The sequence below is a fragment of the Mustela nigripes genome, chromosome 2 (assembly GCF_022355385.1).
Source record: "Mustela nigripes isolate SB6536 chromosome 2, MUSNIG.SB6536, whole genome shotgun sequence".
NCBI lineage: Eukaryota > Metazoa > Chordata > Mammalia > Carnivora > Mustelidae > Mustela > Mustela nigripes.
In genome coordinates, this window is record NC_081558.1 from 8,944,895 (window position 1) to 8,965,415 (window position 20,521).

Sequence of the window (20,521 nt, forward strand, 5' to 3'; positions counted from 1 at the left end):
CCATCCATCCATCCATCCATCCATCCACCCATCCACCCATCCATCCACCCATCCATCCATCCTTTCCATCCTATTCATCCATCTGTCCAGCCATCCACCCCATCCATCCATCCAATCATTTGATTATCCATCCCTCTGTCCATTCAGATGATCTGTTATCCATTATCCATTTATTTTAAAAAATTAATAGACTTTGTTTTTTAGAGTATTTTAGATTTACCAAAAAAATTGACTGGAAAGTACACTGAGTTCCCACATATCCCCTTTCCTCACAGTTTCCTCTATCCTTGACATGTTGTGTTTGTTATAATCGAACATTTGTTATAATCAAACCAATATAGATACATGATCATTAACTGAAGTCCCTACAGTAGGGTTCACTCTTTGCTTTGCACATCTATTTTTTTAAAAAGATTATTTATTTTTTTATTTGTTAGAGAGAGAGATCACAAGTAGGCAGAGAGAGAGGGGGAAGGAGGCTCCCCACTGAGCAGAGAGCCTGATGCAGGGCTCGATCCCAGGACCCTGGGATCATGACCTGAGCTGAAGGCAGAAGCTTAACCCACTGAGCCATCCAGACGCCCCCTCTCTACCCATCTCATGTATCTAGCCATTTAGTCACCCATCCATGTGTTCACCCACCTACTCAGCATTCATCCATCCATCAACAACCATGTATCCATTTATCAGTCCAGCACCCACCCTTCTATTTACTCTCCATATTTTGATTCCTCCGTCCACAACTCTGTCTCTAGCAGAGAACAGAGTCTCCCTCCATTCGTCTCCAATTTATCCATCAGCCTATCCATCCATCCATCTACTAGCCAGCTAGCCAGCTGCCAATGTACATTTTTTTTCATCTGTTTATCCACCCATCCCCATCCATGCTTATGTTCACCCAAATATTAATTCATCCATTGCCCCAAACACCCGTACTGTGGTTAAGACACACGTGGTCTTATGGAGTCACACTATGCTGCTCCCAAGCCTTTAGTCAACCATCTATTCACTCAACAGATGTCCCCTCATGGTTTTCTTCATGCCACGTGCTGCGCTAGGCACTGACGGCACAGTTGGGACCCAGACAGACACACCTCTCCCTCGTGGAGGTTACATTCTGATCTGTGTAGTCAGACAATAAACAAGCCAAAGGAGACCAGGTGATGTCATATATGAGCACGGCATTTTCAGGGAGAGGAATCCCAGGCGCAAAGTCTCTTAAGTGAGAAGGTGTCTGGATTTGGAGGAGCAGTGAGGAGGCCAATAAAGCCAGAGCCAAGTGAGTAAGCCAGAGGGACGGTGGGGGGAGGTGAAGATGGAGAGGTGATGGGGCTGAGCAGGCTGAGCCTTCTGGAGCCCCGAATGGCATCGGATTTTACTCCTGGTGCAACAGACATCAGCTGTAATGTTTTAAGCGCAGCCGATATGATCTGATTTCTGTTTTGAGGATATCCGTTCGGCTGCTGCAGTGAGGTCAGAAGCAAAGAGACCAGGAGACCAAGACGGAGGTGACAGCACACGTTTAAGGTCATGTGCCTCCTAAGTGTGGCCCAGCCTCAAAGTCTCATTTGGAAGTCAATCCAGCTTGGTTCTCATCATAAGTGTGTGTCAGGATTGCCTAGGATTGTGGCCAAATGCAGATTCCTGAGCCCCACCCCTAGAGAGTCTGTCTGATTTTGTCAGTTTCTGACACTGAGCTAAATCTGGCTGAAGCAGAAAGAAAGAAAGAGGTTAAGAAAGAGAGAGAGGGGAAGGAAGGAAGAAAGAAAAGAAAAAAAGAAAAGAAATTGACATCATTAAAAAAATCATGTCGCTTTCAGGAATGGTTGTATCTGGGTGCTCAAACCAATGTCACCAGGAATCTCTTCATTTCTTGACTCTGCTTTTGCATGTGTGGACTTTCCTCTAGACAGGCCCTGACATAGCAGAGTTGCCATCCAGCAGATGGTAATTTACATCCTATGAGTTCAGCCATCTTTGTGAAAATAGAAGGGAAAGTCTGAGGGCTGATTCACTGAAGTGACCTGGGTTACATGCTGACCCAGCCGCTGCACCTGGAAGAAAATCCGGCCCTTGTAAGAGAAGTTAGGAATGGGTCTTAGGAGACCAAAATACAAATGCTGTTTATCGTAAACCCGGTAGGGGTCAGGAACCTACATTTTAAGGCCCCAGACCCTCAAGATTCAGACTCCAGGAGATCAAGGGCCATGCTCCCAGACTCGGTCAGTAAGTAGGTAGGCTTTTATCTTGACCAGATCTCACCTCCACCATCAACTCCCTGCATGATCCAACAACCTCTCTCTGAGTCTCAATCCCCTCCTGGGTGACATTGGCTGACTAGATTAACTTGGTGGGAATGGCTAAGAGGAAGAGAGAAGCCTGGTAGAGGGCACTCCCCAGGGGGCCCGGGGAGAGGAGGCCCCTCTCCGAGCATCAGTTTTCCTTAGCTATAAAATGAGAGGCATGTGAAGCGAGGACATGGTGCATGGTGAGTGCCCAGCTCTGGGCCGAGGGTGCCTCCCTCTTCACGTGGGCCAACTCCTTCCCCCACAGGGGGGGACTGCGCCACCCTGCTGAAGAACATCGGGGCACTGCCCGTGGAGATGGCCCGCATGTACTTCGCGGAGACGGTGCTGGCCCTGGAGTACTTGCACAACTACGGCATCGTGCACCGGGACCTCAAGCCTGACAAGTGAGCCCTTCCCATCACCTCCTTCCCACGCCTCGGGCGGCCCCGGCCTGAGAGGACCAGGAGGGAAGTGGACGTGGGCCTCACTTCTGAGGCCCACCTCCCACCACACACACTCCTTGCAGCCTGCTCATCACCTCTATGGGCCACATCAAGCTCACGGATTTTGGCCTTTCCAAGATGGGACTTATGAGCCTCACCACCAACCTGTACGAAGGCCACATTGAGAAGGACGCCCGGGAGTTCCTGGACAAACAGGTGTGTGTGCGGGCACGGGGGTCACTGTGGGTGGAGTGCCCTGACAGAACCGCGGGCCCCAGGGCCTAGTGGGGGGCTCGGCTCTCCCTCGAGGCCCCTCCTGCGGCCAGGGCGCAGGCTGACGGCCTGCCCCCAGGTGTGCGGGACCCCAGAGTACATCGCACCCGAGGTCATCTTGCGCCAGGGATACGGCAAGCCGGTGGACTGGTGGGCCATGGGCATCATTCTCTATGAGTTCCTGGTGGGCTGCGTACCCTTCTTTGGCGACACACCCGAAGAACTGTTTGGACAGGTCATCAGTGGTGCGTGCCTCTATGGGGGGGCAGGTGGGGGCCCGGGGACCTGGGCCAGCCCAAAGTTTTGTAGACTCCAAGAGTGACCCCCAGCCCTGCCTTTTCTGCAGATGACATCCTGTGGCCAGAGGGGGACGAGGCCCTGCCCACCGATGCCCAGCTCCTGATATCCAGCCTCCTGCAGACCAACCCCCTGGTCCGGCTAGGCGCAGGTAAGGGGTCTGATTTTTAGAGAAACTAAGGACTGGGAGCTATTGCCAGAGAGCAGAACTCCAAGTCCAAGTGGTCTGAGGCTATCTGCGGGGCTGGCCTTCGGGGGTCTCTGGAATCGAGTCCTGTCCTCCCCTCCTCCCTCCCCCACTCCCTCTCCAGGGGGTGCTTTTGAGGTGAAGCAGCACAGTTTCTTTCGAGACCTGGACTGGACAGGACTGCTGAGGCAGAAGGCCGAGTTCATCCCCCACCTGGAGTCCGAGGACGACACGAGCTACTTCGACAGTGAGCAGGGACAGGGGGCGGGATCCGGTGAGAGGGGCCCTTGGTTAGGCCTAGGATGGTACCCCAGCTGAACAGGGGACGTCCCAGTTCCAGCCAGAGGAGAGGGCTGAGGTTGTGGTCGGCGCGTGGATTGCTCAGATGCGTGGCCTGGCATGGAGCGCCCTAGGTGGGATCTGGAGGTGTGGCTTTCCTGGAGTCTCCGAAAGTGGGGCGGGGACCTAGCCTGGGGGCGGGGCCTGAATCTGACCCGAGATAAGGCCGGGGCCTAGCCGCGGCGTGGCGGGACCTGCGGGCCCGGCTGGAACGAGGATCCGGTTCCGGTGGGGGTGTGATCTGAGGCTGGACCCGTGCCCGCGGTTATGGCCCACCCCCCAATCTCTCAGCCCGCTCAGACAGGTATCACCACGTGAACTCCTATGATGAGGATGACACGACCGAAGAGGAGCCTGTGGAAATACGCCAGTTCTCCTCTTGCTCCCCGCGCTTCAGCAAGGTGGGACAAGCCTGCGCTAGGGGTGGGGGGAGACCCAGGGAGGGCGGGGCCTGGGCGGAGGCGGGTCTTTGCTTCCCCCCAACCACCGCTTGAGGAGGCGGAGGGTGGTGGGTCCGCAGGGGGCGGGGCTGAGGAGACCGGAGAGCAGGGTCCCAGGCGTGAGGTCTCACGCGGGGGAATTACTGAGGGGATAAGAGATCTGGGGAGATAAGGCCTGCGGGGGAGGCAGCCTGGGGGTCTTGGGACTGGCCTGTGGCATTGAGTGGAATCTGCCGGGACCCTGGACAGATGTGGAAAGGAGGCCCACGGTGGGGCGAGCTAGTTCTGGACGGGGCGGGGTCAGGGGGCCTGGGGCAAGGCTTGGCAAGGCTGGGCGAAGTCTAGCTTTGAGGAACAGTGCGCAAGGGGGTTCAGGGCCTAGCCGGGGCGAGAGTAGACATAACTGGGTGAAGCCTGCGGAGGTGGGGCACGAAGGAGGCCATATTCTTGAGGGCATGGGCGGTTGTGGAGAGGGGCCTGAGTTGAAGAATTGTAGGCGGTCGGGGTACTTCTCAGAATTGGGCGGGGCCCGGCCTTGGGGGTGGAGCGTAGTTTGGGCGGGCCCAGCAGTGGGGAGCGGATTGGTTCGCGAGCGAAGGCGGGAACTGGGGCCGAGCTTGCCTCGCACCGCCACCACCTGCGGGCTGGTTCAGGTGTATAGCAGCATGGAGCAACTGTCGCAGCACGAGCCCAAGACCCCGGTGGCGGCAGCGGGGGCCAGCAAGCGGGAGCCGAGCGCCAAAGGCCCAGAGGAGAAGGCGGCCGGCAAGCGGGAGGGCCTGGGAGGCCTGACCCTGCGCGAGAAAACCTGGAGAGGGGGCTCCCCGGAGATGTGAGCAGGTTCAGGACTGGGTTTGGGGGCGGGGCCCAAAGGGGCGTGTCTCTTCTGACCACGACCCCTTCTTGCAGCAAGCGTTTCTCGGCTTCCGAGGCCAGTTTCCTGGAGGGGGAGGCCAGTCCCCCGCTGGGCGCGCGCCGCCGTTTCTCCGCGCTGCTGGAACCCAGCCGCTTCAGCGCCCCCCAAGAGGACGAGGATGAAGGCCGGTTGCGCAGGCCTCCCCGGCCCAGCTCTGACCCCCCAGGCTCGCTGGATGCGCGGGCCCCGAAAGAGGCAGCTCAAGGGGATGGCACCCCCAGCGCTGGGGACCTCGACGCCAGTGAGTGCCCCCTACTGCCGCCTTCCCCCAATTCCGCAGTGGCCATGTAGTGAGCACTTAAGTGAGCGTGGTGCTGTTTATGCAAGAGCTCACCCACTCTTCACACTCCAGCCTGGGGATTCTCATCAACATGGGGAACACCCCATATTCCCCGCTCAGTCAACAAATGTATTAGAGCACTCCTCTGTATCAGGAGTTGTGCTAGATGGATACGTTACCTGCTTTCGTGAAACTCACAAGTAAGAGAAGCGGGAAGAGCATTCCAGGCAGAGGGAACAGCATGCAGGAAGTCCGTGGCCTTGGACTGACCCCTAACCCACCTGCTCTGTTGCAGCTGACCGCTCACGCCCAGGTGACCTCTGTCCAACCTCGAAGGATGGGGACTCATCCAGTCCAAGGGCCACCAATGACCTGGTTCTGCGCCGGGCGCGGCACCAGCAGCTGTCAGGAGACCCAGCAGTAGAGAAGAGACCTTCTCGAACCGGGGGCAAAGTCATCAAGTCAGCTTCTGCCACTGCTTTGTCTGTCATGATTCCTGCAGGTGACGCCGGGCTCCACGTAGCAGGGGAGGGGCTGTCTCCATTTGTGCCAGGATAGGCCAATGAGAACACCGTATTTTCCCTTTTCACAATGATTGGCTCTGGGATGGACCAATGAGAACCCTGGGACTTTGACTCGGGAGGAATGAGAAGCAGCTACAGGGAGAGGTTTATCTTGTTGGCCCCATCTCTGACCATGATTCTGTGTCTGCAGTGGACCCCCATGGAAGCTCACCCCTGGCCAGTCCCATGTCCCCACGATCTCTTTCCTCTAACCCATCCTCACGGGACTCCTCACCCAGCCGGGACTACTCACCGGCTGTCAGTGGGCTCCGCTCCCCTATCACCATCCAACGCTCTGGCAAGAAGTACGGCTTCACACTGCGTGCCATTCGGGTCTACATGGGTGATTCGGATGTCTACAGTGTCCATCACATTGTCTGGGTGAGCACACATGCTTGGAGTCTATGTCCCGAGGTGAGGGGTGGGTGGGTGGACAAGAGGGGAAGAAGCCCCTCCCCCCGGGATGAGGGACAGCTCAAACTGTAGATCCAGGACCTAGATAAGAGTCCTCTGTGAGCTGTGCTCTCACTTCCATTTCTGAGCCTCAGTTTCCTCATTTGTCAATTGGGGAGAATGATTACTGGTTCATAAGGTGTTAAGAGGGTTGCTGTGCATACAGAGCTCGGCGTCTGGCAAAGAAGCGCAGGGAGAATTTTTCGTTACTATAACTCTGACCCTACCCCTGTGGGGTGTCTTGTCCCCAGCACGTGGAAGAGGGGGGCCCAGCCCAGGAGGCCGGGCTTTGTGCTGGTGACCTCATTACACACGTGAACGGGGAGCCTGTGCACGGCATGGTGCATCCTGAAGTCGTCGAGCTGATCCTTAAGGTGCGTGCAGGGGAGGGCGCACCCTGCGGGGAGGGCCAGGGAGGGTTGGAGACATCCTGGGGAACTGGAGCTGCCTGAGCAGCCTCCAGCAGAGCATTTCTCTCCTTTCTTCCCCTAGAGTGGCAATAAGGTAGCAGTGACTACAACGCCCTTTGAAAATACCTCCATTCGCATTGGCCCTGCACGGCGCAGCAGCTACAAAGCCAAAATGGCTAGGAGGAACAAGCGGCCCTCTGCCAAGGAGGGTCAGGAGAGGTGAGTGGGGCCAAATGCAGTTGGCAGGCCTATAATCAGCAGACTGAGGGAACGCTTGTGTTTTTGTGGTGGTTGTGTCGTACGACCAGTGGGCGGGTCTAAGGTGGGAGGTGGTGAGAACCTGCGAAGGAAAGCGCCCAGGATAAGTGGCCGGCCGGGCCATTAAGCAAAAACAAGAGGATAGAGAGAGAAAGGCTAGGGAAGTGGGAGAAGTCAGGAAAGGAAGCTGTGCCAGGTTTCTAGGCTGGGCGAAAAACCTTGTGGGAGGTGTCTTGGGAGATGGGCAGGGCCAGCACTTGTCAGTTAAAGAGGGTGCTGTTCGGGAGCCAGTACTGACCTGTCGGATAGATAAAGACTTGGAGGACTGGGAGAAGGTATTTCCATGTGAAATGAGCACACTAGGCAAGACCCAGCCAACTGAAAACGTTTCTTCCCTTTGAGGTAGGAGGAGCGAAGAGAGGTGGGTGGGGCCAGGAGACTTGTGTTTTGATCTGAGGGTTTGGCGGTTTGGCCTGGAAAGTCGTTGAGTGGGGATTTGAGTGAGAGGAGCCAGGCAAAACTTGAGTCAGGTGAATTTCTTCCAGCCCTCCTTAGGTAGGTGGCCGCTGGTGGGGAGGGGCTAGAGAGGTGGGCGGGGCCAGAAAAGGATGGTCCTGCGTGGATGGGTGTTTTCCGGGTTTGGGCTAGGGGTTGCCTGAAAGGAATGGGGGCCTGAGCTGGGAGGAGCCACATGGGACCAGCCTTAAGGGAAGTTCTTTCGGTTTTGATAGGTGGGTGGCAGCTGGAGAGGGAGGGGCTAGGAGGGGTGGGCGGTCCCCAGGGGCCTACGTGCGGCCCTAAAATGGAAGGAAGCCAGGAGTTCTGGAACTTGGTGAAGGGTAGGTGGCCCCCTCTTTGTCCCCCAGCAAGAAGCGCAGCTCCCTCTTCCGCAAGATCACAAAGCAGTCAAACCTGCTGCACACTAGCCGCTCGCTGTCGTCGCTGAACCGGTCGCTGTCGTCCAGCGACAGCCTCCCGGGCTCGCCCACGCACGGGCTGCCTGCACGCTCGCCTACCCACAGCTACCGCTCCACGCCCGACTCCGCCTACCTAGGTACGCTCTGCGCCTGCGCGCGGCGGGCCGAGCGGCGCAGGGTGGCGGGGCTGTGCCCTGGCTGTGCCCGCAGCGCGCGACAGCCTCTCTCGCCCACCCGCAGGCGCCTCCTCCCAGAGCAGCTCGCCGGCCTCGAGCACGCCCAACTCGCCAGCATCGTCGGCGTCGCACCACATCCGGCCCAGCACGCTGCACGGCCTGTCGCCGAAATTGCACCGCCAGTACCGCTCTGCGCGCTGCAAGTCGGCTGGCAACATCCCCCTGTCGCCGCTGGCACACACGCCATCCCCGACACAGGCATCGCCGCCGCCGCTGCCAGGCCACACGGTGGGCAGCTCGCACACGACGCAGAGCTTCCCTGCGAAGCTGCACTCGTCACCGCCGGTGGTGCGCCCGCGCCCCAAGAGTGCCGAGCCCCCGCGGTCGCCGCTCCTCAAACGCGTGCAGTCAGCAGAGAAGCTGGGAGCCTCGCTGGGCGCCGACAAGAAGGGCGCACTGCGCAAACACAGCCTCGAGGTGGGCCACCCGGATTTCCGCAAGGACTTCCACGGCGAGCTGGCACTGCATAGCCTCGCCGAATCTGACGGCGAGACGCCCCCCGTCGAGGGCCCTGGCACACCTAGGCAGGTCGCAGTTCGTCGCCTGGGCCGCCAAGAGTCGCCCCTGAGCTTGGGCGCGGACCAACTGCTGCCTGAAGGCGCTCCCAGGCCACCGGTGTCCAGTAAGGAGAAGGAGTCTCCGGGTGGTGCTGAGGCCTGCACCCCACCCCGTGCGACGACCCCTGGGGGCCGGACCCTGGAGCGGGACCCCAGCGGCACACGGCACCAGAGTGTGCAGACAGAGGATGGAGTGGGTGGGGTGGCCAGGGCTGTGGCAAAGGCTGCGCTGAGCCCAGTGCAGGAACACGAGACCGGCAGGCGCAGCAGTTCGGGTGAGGCAGGCACACCCCCGGTGCCAATTGTCGTAGAGCCTGTGCGTCCGGGGTCCAAAGCCGTGGCACCCCAGCCTCCTGGTGCAGACTCCAAAGGGTTGCAGGAATCCACATCCCTGGCACCTTCTGTTCCTGAGGTCCCCCGGGGTCGGGAGTGCTGGGTGCTGGAGGTGGTGGAGGAGCGGACCACGCTGAGCGGGCCTCGGTCCAAGCCCACCTCCCCCAAACTCTCTCCAGAACCCCAAGCCTCCTCCCCAGCCCCCACAAAGAATGCGCCCAGCAGTGCAGGGCCCCCAGTCCCACCCACTTCCCTCTTGGTCCCAGCCACCAAGCCTGAGGTGGGGCTGACCTCCCGGTGCCCTGCTGAAACTATACCCCCAGCAGGCCTGACCAAAAAAGGTGCCCCCTGTCCCACGCCTCCAGGCCCGTAGCCGAGGGGGCCGCTGGCCCTGCTCTGTACAGCCACCTGTATACATATGTACACATATAAATAAAGTGTGTCTGTGCTGTGTGAGCTTTCTGGGGCTCACCCTACCCCTGGCGGGGCAAGACATTGTGTTTCTGCCCCCTTGCCTGTGTGTGTCTTGAGGCCTGAATACCATGGAGAAGGGAGGTGAGTCTTGGGTATACCCTTCCTGTGGTCCTACTTTGGGTCTCACTTATGCACCAGCTGTCCCCAGACCTTCAGGGAGAGAAGAAGGGCTGTAATGTTGTCTGGAGTCCCAGTCCCCACTTGATGAAAAAGGTTAATAGCCCCGTCCACAAATTTCCTTTTATTTTTCAACAGTCCTAACAGTCCTGAATCACGTATTGTGATTCTCATTTGGCAGATGAGTAAATAGAGTCACAAGTTAAGGCACATAATTAAACTCACACAGTTAGACATTAAACTGGGGATCAAGCTGAAGTCCCAAGAGGCTTCTGAGCCTTAGCTCTTATGTGCTCTGCTCAGATTCCTGGAGAGAAAGGTTTTCTTCTCCCCACAGGGCTTGTAGGCCTTCACCAGAGGCTGGAAGGCCTTCCACAGGGCTGGCAGCTGGGCACATAATGTGCCACCACCCCGCTTCTCCTCTCTGAGGTTACGATTCATGTCACCCACACAGGTCCAGGGTACTGCTGGGGCTACACACCACTTGGAGTGGTCTTCTGTGGCATTGAAGGCTGGCCCAGCTGGCCCAGGGAAAGCTATCTGGGTCACATCGAACACCTGCTGGAGCCTGGAGCAGTTGGAGGGTAGGATGCCAGGAGAGTTTTGCCAGAATTGGACCTGCAAGTTACTGCCAAGGGCTTCTGCCAACCAGCCAGAATACAGGTCTGTGGAGGATGGAAAAAGGGCATGGACAGGGTCAGGGTCATTGCTAGGACCACTTCCCCTTTCTGAGCTCAGTTTCTTCAGTTGTCAATTCCTGGAGACACAAGGAATGACAACATTAAAACAGCCCTTACCAAATGCTTTATAGGCATCACTTCATAACAATCTGTTAAAGTAGATACCAGTGTCCCCATTTCTCAGATGGGTTAAACTAGGGCTCTGGTTAAATCACACATCACATAGCCAGAAACCAATATGTGAACCCAGGTCTGTTAGTTGTCTACCTCTCATTGATTTTGGCCGTCAGAGTCCTAGTCCTTATTATTCCTAACCTGCCCTTAGCCATGGACACACCAGGCACCCCCTCTGAAGAAAAAGAGCTTTGCAATCCTCAACTTCAGGACTCACCATCTCCAAATTTTCCAAATTTGGCAAAGCTCTGAAATGTGTCCCCTGCCTTGGATGTGAGCGTTACACTGCTGTTCCAGGGGCCGTGGGGAACGTGGTGGCCCTTGACCACATCTTCCAGATAGGGGACTTTCTGAGCGAAGGTGGCATCTAGCTTGTGGTCATACACTAGGGGGTAGGTGTAGGTCAGCTGTCTGCCTGGAGGGCAAAGGTAGAGAAAATAAGGGACTGTTCCACATTCTGGCCTCGGAATCAGGGATTCACTTTGCCTCCCTCTCCACACTCACCAATCTTCCCAAACTGAGTGAGGGGAAAAGACACACAGAGCAGGGTCTGCCCGTAGGTTCGGGCGCTAGAAGGCCAGCTGTATGCAGCAGAGCAGGCAGGTGGTGGGAAGTGAGGAACACTGTGGACCAGCCAGAAGCCCCCTTCTTGGTCCAGGAGCAGCACACCTGAACCAGAAGACAGGGGTCAGGAAGACTGCTTTTGCATCCCCAAAAGCACGTGTGCCACCAGGAACACCCTCCGTTTGCAGGGGACCTGGAGAAGGTGTGGGCAGTGTCAAAACCACTGCTGAGCTTAGTTTCTGCAGCTGTTAATTCTTGCAGTCAAGAAGAAAAACAATATAATAAGGAAACAGATGTTCAGAGTCTGACAGAGCACCCCCTCCACCACCCCATCCCTGGGCAGGGCAGGGGTTAGCTGGGGAAAATGCATAGGAACACCAGAGCCCTTCCCCAGCCCCAACCCGGGACTCACCCTTTGTGTGCCCTCGGCTAGACCAGTTCTGAGCCTTGCTGGAGTTAGGTGGCTGGTCATTGTATAGCAGGAAGGCGAGCTGAGGGGAGATGGATGGGGCAACTTGAAATTTCCCCCCAAGCTGGGTCTTATTCCAGGTTCAGCCCAGGCCCTCCTTCACCTGGCTGGCGTTCCGGTACAGCGGCAGCAAGCTGCGGCCCACGGCCCCCGCCGAGCTGTTGATGAACCCCGCGCCGTCGCGCCAGCCCCCTGAATCCTTATCCATGTACTTGTATCGCAGTCCGCTCTGCGCTGCATCCCCGGGCCCGCTCTGGGCTGGCAGCTTGTAGACAACGAACCTTAGAGTTGAGGAATGGGAGAAATGGAAGGAGGGGAAGACGGGGAACCCCAGGCTCCACGCAATTGCGGAGCAGTCCCCAGGCCCACCCCGGGCGACGGTCGGCGCCTGTGCACTTACCAGTCTACAGGCTGCCCCGAGTCCCCATAGCAGGTCAGGGTCCTTGCAGGGACCCATAGCAGCGCGGCCAGGAGCAGCGGGCTCAGCATGGCCATGCCCTTGGGTAGAGGAATCTCTGTTAAGGCCCGGAACGCCAGGTCACGAGCTGGGCCGGGCCGGCCCCTAGACGACTTTCAGTTCCTCAGACAGGCGTGGGAACCCCAGCCGGAACCTCACGAGGATGGAGACTGCCCGCGAGACAGAGAAGCTGAGATTTGACTCAGTTCTGGGTCTCCGGAGGCGGGGCTTCCTTTCGGACGGTCCCCTTAGGCACCGCCTCCCGCTTCCGGGAGACTCAACTCTTGATATACTCCACCCACCGGTCACCTCAGGCCACGCCTTCCACGGCCACATGGTTCTCCCCGCCCCCCCGCCTTCGACTCCTTTCCCGGCCAATCATAGCTCATATCCCTCTGCTAGGCCCCGCCTCCGTCTCTTTCTACTGTGGTTAGTCTCAAACCGCTCTTCGCCGCCAGTACGGCGCAGCTCCGGCTCCTGGGTCAAAAGCGGTCTTGGATTTTTTTTTTTCCTTTTCTGTCTTACAACCTGAGGTCTACCTCTTGTGATCTTTGCTCTTTTAAGGGGCGCTTGTGCTCCTGGTCCTCCCCATTTTCATTCCACATGTTTTCCTGGGGCCCGCCTGAGCTAGCTATGCGAGGGTATAGTTTGTGCTTGCTTCGGCAGCACCTGTATTCAAGGGAGTATTTTGGATCGGGTCACGGTGGAGGGTGATGGGGCTCTGGGGCCGGGCTGAAGGCTTAGGGGAGGAAGACGGTCCCAATGAATGTACCTGGGGTTCAAGGCAGGAGACAAGGTCTATTTAGGCTAAACTTGGGGTATGGTGGGGAGGGGAGGCAAAGCCTCCAGTGCTAAGAGGGGTCTCTGAAGTTTACATAATTTTGTGAAAGTGTGTATGGCCCCCAATCTCACCCCTGAGAGTAAAACTTCCTCCCAACCTCCAGCATCCAAAACCCACAAAGTCAGGCCATCGCTGAAAGCCTTTATCTGGAAGCGGCATTGGTACAGGACCCATAACCATTCACAGCAGATCCAGCCACTATCCCGGGCTTCATTAGCCACGTTGTGAAGCCCCCCCTACTAGGCCCAGAGTCTCCGGGAACCTTCACCCCACAACCACTCCCACTGCCCAGGGCTTCTTGTAAGCTGGTCTGAGGGTCCAGCTCTCTGAGGGTCCATCTCTCTGTCCGAAATGTCTGAGTGTCCAACTGAGTCGTTTATTTGAAGATCTGTCTCTGTCTCGCTGTATCTGTGGGACCATTGGATATCTCCGTGTAGCTCCTGCGACTGAGGACGTGTGGGACCTTTGGTTGGAGGCTCCCCCAGGTCTGTCTATGAGCCAGTCCTTGATCTTTGGGTGGATCTGTGGGGTCGCGCAAATCCAGGAGAGGGTCCATCTGAGGGAAAACCACCCTGCGTGGATCTGCTCTTGTTCCATCCCCAACCCCCAGGAAGGGTCCACATGTTGGGGTGGGTCTCAAAGATGACGCTTCATGTGCAGGGCCAGGTGATCCGAGCGTGAAAAAGCGCGCGGGCAGAGCTGGCAGCGGAAAGGGCGCTGTCCAGTGTGCTTCCGGTAGTGGCGGGTCAGTTCGTCTGAGCGCGCGAACCTCCAGCCACAGCCGTCCCACGTGCAGGCGTAGGGCTTCTCCCCTGGGGAGGGTGGATGGGGGATGTGGAAGCCTTGAGCATCCCTGTCTGCCCCACCCCTCCCCCGGCTGCCTCTGCCTCTGGTGCACTTCTTTGCTCAGCCTTGGTCGGTTCTAGGATGAGGCAAGGGAGGCGCTCACTCTCAGGGCAAGGCCCTGATTCTGCACCCACGTCCGGCCTCTGCGACCTCGACCCTTCTTCTGTACCTGCACTTGGCGCCAAACCCATTCTCATTTCCTGGACCCAAGTCATGTTCCCTACTCCATCGGCTTCATTTCCTGTTCCCTATTATCCTGCCTCTGAGTCCTAAAGCCATTTTCACCTTCGTCCTTTGGTTTGGCTCCCTGTGTTCCAGCCCCTCCCTTGTAGGACCCTCCAGCTGCTGCCCAGTTCTGCCCCCCGCCCCTCAACCTGCCCTGGCCTTGGCCCTAGAGCCTCGAAATCCAGGCCATATCCAAGGTAATTGTTCTCTCCCTATGCTACTCCTGGCCTCTCCACCTGCGTCTCTGCACGGCACTGCACACAAGGCTCTACCCTCTCTGGGCTCTCCTAAATTTAGGACTCACCCTTCCTCCTCCCCGCAACCTTTATTCCACAGCCCCGCCCCCGTCTTAGGATCCCTGGGACCCGGCTTCTCCTCCCATGCCCACCCTCCTTTCCCAGATATTCCCTCTATCCTTCTGGACCTGCCTCCGCATCTGGGCTCGGGAAACTGACTCTGGCCCTGCCTCTCCTCCTGCGTGCCGCCACGCCCCCCAACAGTCTGGCTCCGCCTCCCTGGCAAGCAACCCATGCTTTATACTCTTGGCCCCTAATTCGGCTTTCCACTTGCCCCGCACCTGAACCCTCTGTCTTTGACTCCGCGCTTAGCATTATAAGCTCCGCAGTCCCTCCTCTAGCCCGCCCCCTCTGTCACCGGTCAGGCTTTCTGCTCTTTAGCCCTTCGGCTGCCCAGGTCTTAGCCCGTCTGTTCCCTGAAACGCTCCTTAGGTTCCCCAGGCTGTCTCTTTGCCCCCACCCTCCTCCCGCAATGCTGCCTTTCGGGCTCCCGAGGTCCTAGACTGGCTCCCAGCTCCCTCTGCTCTGCCCGTGGCTCCGAAATTCTGCTTTAGTTCAGCCACCTGCTCGGGTTTCCCAGCTCCCCAGCCACTCGCGGCTCCTGAGACCCATCCTCCAGCCCCCGTGTCCCGCTCCCTCACCTGTGTGCGTACGCAGATGAGCCTTTAGGTGTGAGCTCTTGGTGTAGCTCTTCCCACAGCCCGGGTGCGTGCACGTGTGCGCCGCCTGCCTCTTGCGAGCCCACGATCGCCGGCTGCGTTTGGAGGGCGCGGCGTCCGCGATCCCTCCCGGGTCTCCTGCCGTTCCCCGGAGTCCCGCACCCGCCGTCCCGGGTCCCAGACAACTCAAGAAAGAAGGGGGTGATGTGGGACCGGGCGCGGGCGCCGGGAGCCCGCGGAAGAGCTGGAAGTGCCCTTGGTACTGCGGCACCGGGTACAGCGCTGGGTACCCGGACAGCAGCCCGTAGGGGGCGCCTGGCGCCGTGGGCATTGAAAGCCCGGTCCGCGAGAAGTAGCTACTGGCGGAGCCCGCACCTGGCCCGGGGTACACCGGCTGCAGCGGGAGTGCCTTGGGCTCGGGAGCTGGGCCCAGGGCTGAGCCCACGAAGGCATCCGGGGCCGGGGCTCTTGGGGCCGGGCGTGCCCAGCCCGGGTGCTCCTCGGGACCCAAGAGCCCAGCCACCAGCCCTGGGCCGCCCACGTAAGGGCTGGGAGTCTCGGGTGGCAGCGGCGGCGGAGGGAATTGCACCCCGGAGCACTCGCCTGGGGCCAAAGCGCAGGTTTGGGGCGCGCCGCCGGGCTCTGGGCACGAGAAATTGGTGAGAAGGAGATCCAGATCCCAGGCGGTGGCGGAGTCCCTCTCGTGGTCTTCGTCCTCCCTGGGTGCGTCCTGCGACTCTGGCCTCACGTGGAGGGGCAGCCCGGTGGGATCAGGGGGTCCGGGACCCAAGTCCTGCACCTCCTCAGAGCGCCACCACTGGGGAGGGAGCCGGTAGCGTGAGGCTTCGGGGGACACCAGGGTACCCTGTCCAGAGATGGAGAGGGCTGGATGCCCTGATAGGGGCAGGCTGGCCAGAGGCTCTGGGAAGGGGTCTTGTTTGCTTGTCTGTCATGTCATTCTGTCCCCCTCCCTTACACTGCACACTCCCTCCAGCCCTCCTCCAAGTCCAGGGACAGAGGTCTATGGGTCTGGCTGGAGACCCAAGATAAGACTGACATTATCTGGAGCCACACTCAGGCATGGGGGAAAGGGTGGCAGAGTTAGGCATGGAAGGCTGGGTGAGGGGCAGCCTTGCCTCAGTTTCCCCCAGACCCTCCCTCTCCTTCCCTGACCCCCCCCCCCCAAATTAATTCCCAAGATTAAATTCCTGCAATGCTGTTTCCCCCCCGGTATCTGGGGTTGTCTTACTGTGGACTGCTGCACTGTTCAGCTTCAAAGCTCAGGGTTCTTTTTCTTTCTTTCTTTCTTTCTAAGTAAGCTCTATGCCCAACATGGGGCTTGAACTCACAACCCTGAGATCAAGAGTTGCACATTCTACCTACTCAGCCAGTCAGGTGCCCCTCCAAGCCTCAGTTTTATATGACAAAAATAGGTCCTTAGACCAAGTTCAGAGCCCTGGCCTGGACTGAGGACCCCCAGTCTTAGCTAAGATTCAGAGCAAGAGGGAGACTAGACCCTGCAAGCTCTAACCACAGCCCAGGACCCAGCCCACCCACCTACAGCCCACCTGGCCCCTCCCAAGCTCTAACCACAGCCCAGGACCCCAGCCCACCCACCTACACCCGACCTGGACCCACCTTGAGAAAGTCCTCCTGTGTGTCGGGGAAGGGGCCCAGGGTGGTCAGGGTGCTGATGGAGGGCAAGGCGGTCTCAGCTGCGGCCATGGCTGGCTGGGGCCGACCCTGGGCCTCAGGCCTCCTCTCCCTCCGTGGCCTCGTGGGCTCTGAGACACCAATGGCCCCTTGGAGGGCTCCTCTCTGCCCTCAGCTGATTGGCTGAAGCCCCTGATAAGAGGCAGGCAAGGCGGGGGTCACTGTTTCTGGGGAAGAGACCTCATCTCAGCCTGTTTAGGGGCTGGGCCTTAAGGACTGACCCTGGATCTAAAGCCAAGTCAAGTTCAGGGGCTGGGGGCTCAGAAGTTGAGGGTTCAGGTGTTGGGTAAAGTGAGGCACTAAGTCTCCACGAAAGGAGAGACTAAGGGGGTCCTCTTAGTTACCTTCCTATAGAAGGGGTGATAGACAGAATGGGGATCCTGGGAAGGGACTTGGAGACCCCATTTGCTGTGACTGGCGCCCTGTAGCTCTCCCCCTCCCCAGTAAACAGCAGCGACCATGTTGATGGCGGGACTTGGCATGAAGTCCCTGCCAAGCCAAGCATTATCAGACGCCCCAGATGTTGGAGGCTGCTATCAGGTGGGGGCCCAGAACAGCCGAAGCTCTGTTCCCGGTGAGTGGGAGGGTTGGGGGCTGGGGCTTCACATTGGGTTGGTTTGAAATTGCCTGGATTGTGAGTTCCCAGGGTCTGAGTCCAGCACCGGGAGGAGCCCCTCCCAATCCGCTGCTGCTGTTGACCATGGACCCTCTGGGTGGTGCTGGGAGGAGTCAGGCCCTGTGGAGGGGGAGGCTGCCATGACCACAGTTGCTCCAATGTGATGGGGCTGGGGCAGGGGAAGTGACCCCCTCTGCTGGGTGAAATAAGATGGTGGGATCAGGCCACAGGAAGTACCTGATGATAAGCAGGAGACCCTTAGCAACCCCTGCTCTGGGTCTGGCTGCTGTTTGATTGCTGCCCCGCACGGGGGAGGAATCCAAGCCTCTACATAGGGACCTCCACTGTTGTGCCCTGGGAGTCCAGGTGGATGCTATGGACACATCATAGACACCTAGTTCACGGTCACATCCACACACAACTGGTGGTTACACAGTGACACAGATTCCTGGTCCCCCAGTCACACAGACCATATAGTCCCTGTACATGGAATTCCGTGTCTGCATATCATGTAGACCAGGCACAGATACCCAATTTCCAGACACAAAAACAAAGCTATACACCACATTGGTTACACAGTGATATAGTCACACAGTCTCTCAGACATAAAATTCACAATCACACAGATGGATACTGACACAATCACACACTGCTCCAGAAACACACAGCAACATACAACCACTCACACACACACAGCTACACATCAGACACAACCATTCACGGAACCATATGAAACCTACAACCTGACATATTCACGCCCCCTGTCACTGTCACAGTTTGTCACTGGTCACACAATTGCATAGTTACCAATGCCCAACCGTAGGGGGCAGAGCCAGTCAAAGACAGACAACCCTGCCAACACGGAATCAAACACTCCAATAGTGAAAAACACACAACCCTGCACAGGCACATGTCATCACAGACGCACAATCAGAGTTGGTGCATCGCAAAAGTTGCACATTTCACAAAAAGGCAAAATGTTATCATGGGCCACAAGGGGAGGGGGAAGCAAGTAATGCAGAAGCCAGCTCACGCACCAACTATGAGAGCCACAGAGAGAGAAAGTGGAACCCCGTAAACTGCTGGGGGGAATGGAAAATGTAGCTACTGCGGGAAAGTCTGATGATTCTTCCAAAAGTTAAATAACCAAAAAGTTGGACGAGAGTTACCATATGACCCAGCAATTGCACTCTTAGGTATATACATCAAATAATTGAAAATGGTATTCAGGGGATGCCTGGGGGGCTCAGTCGGTTAAGTGACTACCTTGGGTCAGGTCATGATCCCGGGGTACTGGGATGGAGTCCCACATTGGGCTCCCTGCTCAGGGGGGATCCTGCTTCTTCCTCTCCCTCTGCCTGCCACTCCCCTGCTTGTGCGCTCTCTCTCTGATCAATAAATAGATAAAATCTTTTAAAAAAAGGCATTCAAATGAATACTTGTACACTATGTTCAAAGCAGCATTAGTTACAATAGTTAAGATGTAGAAACACCCCAGATGTCCACAAACAGATAAATGGATAAACAAAATGTGGTCTGTCCATACAGTGAAATATCTTTCAGCCATAAAAAGGAATGACATTTGCCGCTTCCAGTCGGCGACGAGAGAAGAATTAGGCACAAACAAGTCAGCTGCAAAAGACTGGGAGCAGGGGACAACAGTCGAAAAGGACTGCAGCCCCGAGCAACTCTACAGTCTCACTTTTATTGGATAGAAACAGTAGCCAACAGAAGGACTGATGAAGGTCAAACGTTAATCCCGTCTTGCACACAAGAAGGAGGATAAAGTTAATCAAGCACATTCAAAGGACTCATCTAACTAACAACGAGCACTTCTGGGAAGAGAAAGGAGCGATATCGAAAAAGGGAAGCAGGCGGTTTTCGTTCCACCCTGAGCTGACTGGGGTGTTCCTGGTGCTCGGCTTCCCTGAAGCAGGCGGCGTTCCGCCCTGGGCAGGCCGGGCATCCCCAGCTGCCCAGCTTCACGGTCGTACATCGTCCTTCTCCCCAAAGACCTGTTTTCAGTATATGTATTTCTTAAGGCCATATCTAAATGTGCTTGGCAACTAGTAAAATCCTCCAGGGGTTACAGTTTAAGTAACAAATTGTTCCGAGCGGCAGCAGCAGACATTCAATATATAATCATGTGGGTGAACCTCAAAAACATGCTAAGTGGAAGAAGTCCGTCACAAACAATCACACATATGAGTCCATTTAATATCCGGGCAAATCCATGCAGACCAAAAGATTAGTGGTTGCCAGAAGCAGGGGGAGGAGGAATGGGGAGTGACCGCTAATGGGTACAGGGTCTCCTTTTGGGGTGAGAAAAATGTTCTGGAACTAGATAGAGGTGGTGGTTGCTCAGCATTGTGAATGCTAAATGCCTGTGAATTGTTCACTTTAAAATGGTTCGTTTATGTTTTGTGAATTTTGCCCCAGTAAAATAAAATGACTGGAATTAGTGGGTTGCTAGAGAAGAAAGCACAGTCTCTCTTGGGGAGAGATCTCCTTGGTTTGGGACGACGAGGCACTAAACAGGCCTGTGTGGCTCTAAAATGGGAGGCAAGAAGATAAGAGTCCAGAGAGAGGGAGGCATTTGGCTGGAAGCATTTGTCCCCTAGGAGCCTGTGGTCTGGAGGCATGACAGACATCCCGGGGTGTCAAGGCCCGAACCCCAGTTTGGGTTTCCTGGTACAGATACCGACATCACGCTCTGACACTTACACCAGCTTCAGGGTGGGGAGATTTGGGGAAAGGAAGGGGGTGGGGGAGAGAGGCCACTGGCTACGGGAGAAGAGAGGTGACCAGAAGAATGAGAGCCATGCAGAATCAGGGGCATTTCAGGGTGTTGATGGACTCCCTGTGGGGTGAGGAGGAGGGCCCAAACGGGTTTTTATGAAGGTTAAGGGCAAGAAGGGCCCAGCAAGTGGGAGGATCTAGGGATACCCAGGCCCCAGGCACTTGGGGACAGGCAGCCCAGTGACCACATTCAGAAGACAATCCCACTGTTACTCCCATCACACTCATTCAGAGATGGTGTGTGAGGTAGAACATGATATACACAGTTAGTCAGAATGTTGATATGGGGAGACGAGTTCCTGGTGGGCAGGGACTGGCTCGGCCTGGAAACCAGGCTAGATCCCAATACTCATCCCTGCTCCGCACTTGGCCTACTGAAACCTTGAGCAAGATCATTCTGC

General features: G+C 57.1%; 3 protein-coding genes across 7 annotated transcripts in view; 1 reads left to right on the top strand and 2 right to left on the bottom strand.

Moving 5' to 3' along the window:
- MAST1 (microtubule associated serine/threonine kinase 1) overlaps positions 1-9,672 on the top strand; it is a 31,205-nt gene extending 21,533 nt beyond the window's left edge. For 3 of the 4 annotated variants that reach the window (XM_059389129.1, XM_059389130.1, XM_059389128.1), the window contains 14 exons: positions 2,554-2,692; positions 2,815-2,947; positions 3,084-3,249; positions 3,351-3,452; positions 3,613-3,735; positions 4,119-4,228; positions 4,921-5,099; positions 5,177-5,424; positions 5,759-5,965; positions 6,178-6,407; positions 6,731-6,853; positions 6,972-7,108; positions 8,014-8,201; positions 8,305-9,672. In XM_059389129.1, coding sequence (XP_059245112.1) covers positions 2,554-2,692; positions 2,815-2,947; positions 3,084-3,249; positions 3,351-3,452; positions 3,613-3,735; positions 4,119-4,228; positions 4,921-5,099; positions 5,177-5,424; positions 5,759-5,965; positions 6,178-6,407; positions 6,731-6,853; positions 6,972-7,108; positions 8,014-8,201; positions 8,305-9,563 — 3,344 coding nt within the window. In that variant the 3' untranslated portion in view covers positions 9,564-9,672. The remainder of the gene's footprint in view (positions 1-2,553; positions 2,693-2,814; positions 2,948-3,083; positions 3,250-3,350; positions 3,453-3,612; positions 3,736-4,118; positions 4,229-4,920; positions 5,100-5,176; positions 5,425-5,758; positions 5,966-6,177; positions 6,408-6,730; positions 6,854-6,971; positions 7,109-8,013; positions 8,202-8,304) is intronic. The other variant, XM_059389131.1, reaches the window with a different exon arrangement.
- Positions 9,673-9,890: 218 nt separating this feature from the next.
- On the bottom strand, positions 9,891-12,443 carry DNASE2 (deoxyribonuclease 2, lysosomal). Its single transcript, XM_059389136.1, has 6 exons — positions 12,069-12,443; positions 11,772-11,949; positions 11,612-11,690; positions 11,140-11,304; positions 10,853-11,050; positions 9,891-10,446 (listed from the first exon to the last, which is right to left on the bottom strand). The coding sequence occupies exons 1-6, from the start codon at positions 12,161-12,163 to the stop codon at positions 10,061-10,063; spliced, it is 1,101 nt and encodes a 366-aa protein (XP_059245119.1). The 5' UTR covers positions 12,164-12,443; the 3' UTR covers positions 9,891-10,060.
- A 644-nt stretch (positions 12,444-13,087) lies between these two features.
- On the bottom strand, positions 13,088-16,808 carry KLF1 (KLF transcription factor 1). 2 transcript variants are annotated; one of them, XM_059389135.1, is made up of 3 exons: positions 16,631-16,808; positions 14,975-15,809; positions 13,088-13,778 (listed from the first exon to the last, which is right to left on the bottom strand). In XM_059389135.1, the coding sequence occupies exons 1-3, from the start codon at positions 16,715-16,717 to the stop codon at positions 13,603-13,605; spliced, it is 1,098 nt and encodes a 365-aa protein (XP_059245118.1). In that variant the 5' UTR covers positions 16,718-16,808; the 3' UTR covers positions 13,088-13,602. The 2 variants fall into 2 exon arrangements, with proteins under 2 accessions (XP_059245118.1, XP_059245117.1); XM_059389134.1 differs by having other exon boundaries at positions 14,975-15,857.
- Between the last annotated feature and the right edge of the window lie 3,713 nt (positions 16,809-20,521).